Source organism: Solanum lycopersicum, chromosome 3 (genome assembly GCF_036512215.1).
Source record: "Solanum lycopersicum chromosome 3, SLM_r2.1".
Lineage (NCBI taxonomy): Eukaryota > Viridiplantae > Streptophyta > Magnoliopsida > Solanales > Solanaceae > Solanum > Solanum lycopersicum.
This window is the reverse complement of record NC_090802.1, coordinates 25774595-25781473: the sequence shown is the minus strand read 5'-3', so window position 1 is coordinate 25781473 and position 6879 is coordinate 25774595. Positions and strand designations below refer to the sequence as shown.

Genomic DNA, 6879 nt, shown 5'->3' with positions numbered 1-6879 from the left:
CTAGAGATAAACTTTAATGATTTGTATTAATTTCATCTGTTATGGAGGAAGGTCCAAGCCAACTAATGAACTTAATACTTCACTAAAATTTAGTCATCAAAATCATAGAGAACAAACTCTATCACCACTATATCATAGTCTAGTAATTTTTTGGTAAAATTAATTTTTCAAGATACAAAAATGATCTAAAAACATCATCTGAACGATCTCAGTGCATAACAATGAGTATTTTAAATTTTATCATTATCGATGAACCTATCGAATTTCAGATCAATCAGAGTTCAAAATTAATATTTATCTCCAAAGCTATGATCAAATTCAGATTCAAGCGATTTGAGGAAAAATGAATAGATCTACATCCTTATCACATATCAATGTATGTTAACTCATTACATGTAATCATTTACCACATATAACATAAAACTCAATATAAAGGATGTCACTCATACGAAATCACATTTTCATCCTAAAGAACTTTAAAATCATTTTAATGACCTCAAAAAATATAACCACATAGTAATGAGTACTTTTTACTAGGTCGTCGTCAATGAACTTACCAAATTTCATGTCAATTGGAATCTATAAAAATTATTTATTTCAAATCTATGACGTAATTCAAATTCAAGTAATTTAAACATATTTAGGAATTAAAACAATATGACCTACATTATTACCACATATCAATTCATGTCAAATAACCATGTGCAATCATGTTCGAAATTTAACATAAACATAATTGACATAAAGAATGACTTTATCATATTCAAATCAAATTTTAATCTAACAAACTATCTAAACCTATCTAAATGATTTTCATTGGAACCATCAAATTTCAAGTCAATCAAAGATCATAAAATTCATGACCACCTAAACTGTGATCAAATTTGAAAATAATCGTTTTAGGCATTGTTAATGACTAAAATAACATGATTCAATTTTTTCGTTCTCTTTTAATAATTAACTCATGAGCGCAAGATATACGTCATGTTCTGTCTTTTGGAGAAGATACTAACTAACATCCTTACAACAAATTGTTCTCTTAATTAATACACTCGAGAATTCAAGATATTATATTTCTCTCTTTAAGACCTGTGAAAATCTTTTATATCTCTTCTCATGAATTAATTAGGCATTACTAGCATCTTAAGGTAAATCTCCATTCAAGTAAATAAATATTTACGACTAGTATTCACTTAGAACAATTTATACACCACACGCTGAAATATTCTAATGACTCAAATAAATAGATTACTTTCATAAATCCATTTATTAAATTCTCAATTCATAAACAAGTATAATTTCACATATATAAAGTTTTAAGAATTTTTCTTGATTCCGAATAAATACTTCATCTTGAAGGTAGCTATTAATCAATCATAAATTCTTAATTTACATGGACAAAATTCTAATAATGTTAACCTCATGTAATTAGTCAACAAAGAGAAAAATAATGCTAAAATTAATTTATGATTCTCATAAAAGAAAATGTTGTACTGCTTAATGTTTATCCATAAACACAACAACACCTTTTGATATTAATTTCAATAATTTATCAATGTTTCTGCACCACAAGATTAGTACCCACTAATAATTGACCATATGTTAAAACAACTCAGTTGGCTTTTTTGTTCTTAATTTACATGGACAAAATTCTAATAATGTTAACCTCATGTAATTAGTCAACAAAGAGAAAAATAATGCTAAAATTAATTTATGATTCTAGTAAAAGAAATGTTGTACTGCTTAATGTTTATCCATAAACACAACAACACCTTTTGATATTAATTTCAATAATTTATCAATGTTTCTGCACCACAAGATTAGTACCCACTAATAATTGACCATATGTTAAAACAACTCAGTTTACTTTTATAACAATAGCGACGTTAAGGTGCAACAAATATAAATTTTAAAAAAATATCAATTAATTAAATTGCAACCGTCCACATGAGAATTTAATACTAAAAAAGTATACCACCCTTTGAACTTGATCAAGTAATTAATCAGAGAAGAAGTCAATATTTAATTTATTAAAGATGACATCTACCGCCGCCGCTAACCTAGTAAACCTTAATCTTTTTTTTTTGTTTGATTTTTTTTCGTCGTTAAATTACAACAACACATATTTTCAATCACAATAATGGGTAAATTCCATTCATGTAATAATCCAATACGCCGTCACCAAATGGATTCAGCTTATCCCAAACAATGAGATTGAATTCATCCATCAATGACGTGCTCCGTAGTCGAACTAGTAACAACAAACATTGAAGGTTTTCTAGATTTTCTTTTATGTCACATTGCAATACAATGGGTATCAACCCATCTTGCAACTTCTATGTCCATAAAAAATTCACAGCAAGCAAGGTATGAAGTTAATTCTTTAATAGCACTATCTATTTAGATGCAAGCATGACTCTTGATGCCAATTGTTATGTACACTGGAAATATATTAGTATCTTTACTGCTTACATAATTAATAGATAACCTATACAGTTTATGCTTGAACACGTAAACATCTTGAAATTTAATTCAATAATTACCTCTTGAAGCGAAAGCGAATACTTTGAAGCAAATTCGCAAGATAGACAGATCTTCAAGTGAATCTACAAGATAGGTATGATCTTCTATAGTGATCCCAAGTCACATACGAACTCTCTCAATACTTAGGTGGGCAAGTATCGGATAGAAAATTAATTCTTTTTTCTTTCTAGGTTAGGAGAATCCCTATACATAGAGATTTCTTCCTAATCAAAAAAGGACTAGAGAACCTAGTTTTTCTAGAAGACTAGAAAAACTCATATTATTCTTCCTTCGGAAAAGGGCCTAAAATACCCTCGAAGTATTGAAAATGGTACAAAATTACCGCCATCCACCTATTAGCCCCCAAATACCCTTCACATCCACCTTTGGGTCCAAATTTACCCCTTCATTAACGGACCAAAATTAAAAAAAATTAAATTATAATTTTTAATTATGTGGCACTCAACCATTGGTTGTAATTTAATTATTTAAAATAATTTAAAACCCACCCATTATCCATCCATTTTAACTAAACCCTCCCCACTTGACCCAATTTTAAAAAAAACCCATCTAATTAAAAAACCCTAAAACCTTATTCCTCCAATTTTCACAACTTCCACGCTACTCCATTGTCTTCTTCTTCTTCTTCATCTTGCAACTTGAAGAAAATTCATTCACAATCTCGACTTGAACTCAAGTAAGAACTTTTGTGCACTTCGAAATTTCAGTTAGAATTTAGGTTTTAATCGATGTTACTTGTTTTGAGAATCAATTTCTATTTATGTTAATTTTTCGTGTATTCTGTGCTTTTTTGACAATTACTTATGGTGATACTACAATTTTGTTTAGTGTTGTCTATTTATGTTAGTGTTATGTGTTACTATGTTGATTTTGAATAGGATTTTTTTATTGTTGTCTCAAGTTTGTTCTTTTCTGCCTTTACTCGTCGTTTCTCCCTTTATTTCATAATACTTTTCAATTTGTGTTAGTCAGATATGCCTTTAATATTGTTAGGTATGAAATATTTTATTGTATGGTCCATTTTTTTAGATTTTAGGTATTATATTATATATTTTTGCGTATGTAAAGTTTTACTTTGAAGCATGTGGTCCCTATTCCTTTACTCTTGGTAGATTCCTCTGTTTTTTTAAAATGTTTTGTTGTTGTCTAATATGGTCCTGTTCTTTTTTTTTTTTTGTCTATAATGTCCTTTTGTTGAAGAATGGTTGACAAGGTGGACCTATTATTCTATTATGGGGGCAAGTGGGTACTGACACCTAATGTTATTTACATTAAAAAATTCACTCATGTTTGGAAGGAGTATGATCCAGATTTATTGTCATATATAGACATATGTGAAGAGTTCCATGAAAAGTTAGGATTTAGTAAGGTCCAACAACTTCTACTCAAAGGACCTTCTCGGAGGTATTATTTGATTGAGGGGGATTCTGGCATAAGAACAATACAGACAACAATGTATATTAAGTCTGGTGTACTTGAATTGTTTGCTGTAGATGAGGGGGATGATGTTCTTCCAGCTATTGACATCAGCCACAATGATGAACCATACGTAGTCACAGTAGATGTTGCTACTGAAGGTTAATCAAGTGAGGAAGAAGATGATGAAAATGAACCTAATCTAGTCACAGTGAATGAACCTAATCTAGTCACAGTGAATGCTGGAATAGATGTTGCAACTGAAGGTGAATCAAGTGAGGAAGAAAATGATGAAAATGAGCCTTATCCAAGTGACTACAATAGTGAAGAATTGGAATCTTTTAGTTTGGAAAAGAAAAGAGAAATCAATGATCAACTTGAAAACTTTAAATAGTTGGAAAAAGGTATGAGTTTTAAGAACCTTGATGAAGCTAAAAGGGTTGTAAGTTACTACTCAATTGCTAGGAAGGTTGCCCTTAGAGTTGATAAGAGTGACTCTGTTAGAGTTAGATATAAATGTATTGTTGGTTGTCCTTTTGTGTGTCTTATTTCTGAAGTTAAGAAAGGGAAAGGATTTGAAATTAAGACTTTGCAAACAAAACATACATGTCCAGAAGCATTCAAGAATAGAAGAGCTACTCAACAAGCTCTAGCACACTACTTTAAGAATAGGGTCCAAAATGATCCTAACTGCAAAGTGACTGAAATGAGAAAGATTGTAGATGATAACTTAAGCTTAATATTAGTTATTCAAAAATGAAGATGGTTAAAAGACTTGTACTGGAAAAACTAGTTGGTAGCTATGTTGATGATTTCAATAAATTAGAGGGTTATGCTCAAGAGTTAAGGGACAATAATCTTGGTACTGATGTAATTATAAACATATCCAAAGAGGCTTTGTTGGAACATGGACAAAGAAAATTTTTGAGAATGTATATTGGTATTCAGGCTTTGAAAAGTGGTTGGAGAGCTGGTTTGAGACCATTTATAGGGTTAGATGACACCTTTTTAAGAGGCAAGTTCAAGGGAATTTTATTGGTCACATTTGGTCAAGATTCAATTAAGCATTTCTATCCACTTGCTTGGGCAGTAGTGGATAGAGAAACTATTAGAACATGGAAATAGTTCATTGAGTTGCTGAGGAACTCATTGGGGTTGGCAGATGAAGGATTGACATTAATGTCTGATATGCAAAAGGTAATTTTGCAAGTGTTTGACAGTTTTTTTATTTATAGTTATTGTATACACTTGAAATTTTTTAAGCTATTCTATTCTATTTTTTTTTCTTATTGTTACAGGGCTTGATTGGTGCTGTTAGTGCTTTGCTTCCAAAAGCACAACATAGATGGTGTGCAAAACACATAGAAGCCAATTGGTCTAAGTCTTGGAGTGGTGTACAGATGAAGAAGATGTTTTGGTGGTCTGCTTGGAGTACATATGGAGAGAAATTTGAAGACCAATTAAAGTCCATGGGTTCTGTGTCTAAAAAAGCAATCGAAGGTCTTCTATGGTATCCACTACAACATTGGTGCAGGCCTTTTTTTGACACTGTCTGCAAAAACTACTCCTGTGATAATAATTTTACTGAGTCTTTCAACAAATGGATTTTGGAAGCAAGGGCAAAACCAATAATCAAGATGCTGGAAGACATTAGAATTAAGGTATTGCCGCTATTTTATATAACTATATGATAACATCTATTAATGTTTAATATGATAGTAATATGTAGGTGTACATGTATATATTATATATGTCATGTACATGTTATATATTTCATTGTTATCGATAGGTTATGAAAATGTTGAAAAAACTTGAAGAAGAGGGTAAGAAGTGGACGGAAGAGTATAGTCCATATTCTATGGATTTGTATCATGATTTCAGAATGATTGCTCAAGGTTGTCAAGTTGTTACTAATGGAGACTTAGGATATGAGGTGGTTGAGGGTATAGATAGACATGTTGTGAATCTTGCTAGAAAGAAGTGTACTTGTAGGACATGGGATTTGACAGGAATACGATGTCCTCATGCTATTAAAGCATTAGAACATGATAAAATAGAGCCACTGAATGAGATGCATTGGTGGTATTCTAAAGAAGCTTACTTGCTTGTATACCAACCTAAAATTCAACCTGTTAGAGGTGAGAAATTCTGGAAGATTGATCTTTCTCAAGCTATGCAACCACCACAAATTCATTAATTGGTTGGTAGACAAAAATTAAAGAGAGTAAGGGAAAAAGATGAGGCAAGAAAAAGGGAAGGATTATGGTCGAAAAGTAGAAAATGATTGCAAATAACATGTGGAAATTGCAGTGCTGTAGGTCATAATCGAAGAAGATGTCCCCTAGTAAGTCATGTTTTATCAATTTTCAATTACTTCCAATGAATAATTATTTATCTTACACTTTGACAAATTTTAGAGCTTCAAGAAGGAAGACAAGTTCTCCCAGATGAACCAATCTTGATGCCAACTCTTGAATTTGTTGCATCTTCTAGTTGACAAACTAGCCATCAATCAAGTGAAGAATTCAATGAAGCTGCTGGTCCTTCAAAATCAAAGAGAAAAAATGTTTCAAAGGACAAAGTTGATGCACTACCAAAGAGGTCTAAAAACGATGGAAAAGAAAAAGTTGTTGCACCATTGATTGCAATTGTTGATCAGGATGAAGTTGAAGACGGTATTGAATCTGAGGATGAGGATACAGTCCTTGCACCTAGAGTGATATCTTAAGAAAAAACTAGACTTCAAATGAAGAAGATGCTACAACAACCAATTTGTTCAAGAATGATTAGTTTTAAGGGTGATGAAAATGATGTTGTTGTCCCTACTAATTTACCATACTCACCAAAAAAGCTAACTTGGAAAGGCAAAGCATGTGTTACCTCAAGTCAGTTGAAAAAAGATGAGGAAAAAAAGATTGG

The 6879-nt window shown here is 31.4% G+C and overlaps 1 protein-coding gene across 1 annotated transcript; it reads left to right on the top strand.

Annotated features, from left to right (window-relative positions):
* Nucleotides 1-4052: 4052 nt before the first annotated feature.
* Nucleotides 4053-6304, top strand: LOC112941063 (uncharacterized). The gene is made up of 3 exons (XM_069296062.1): nucleotides 4053-5157; nucleotides 5259-5621; nucleotides 5750-6304. The coding sequence occupies exons 1-3, from the start codon at nucleotides 5140-5142 to the stop codon at nucleotides 6155-6157; spliced, it is 789 nt and encodes a 262-aa protein (XP_069152163.1). The 5' UTR covers nucleotides 4053-5139; the 3' UTR covers nucleotides 6158-6304.
* The last annotated feature ends 575 nt before the right edge of the window (nucleotides 6305-6879 follow it).

Bases quoted from the DNA above. Each gene is read 5' to 3' on its own strand.
- LOC112941063 (XM_069296062.1), top strand. The intron at 5,622-5,749 runs GTATTGCCGCTA...TGTTATCGATAG, and splicing joins TGGAAGACATTAGAATTAAG to GTTATGAAAATGTTGAAAAA.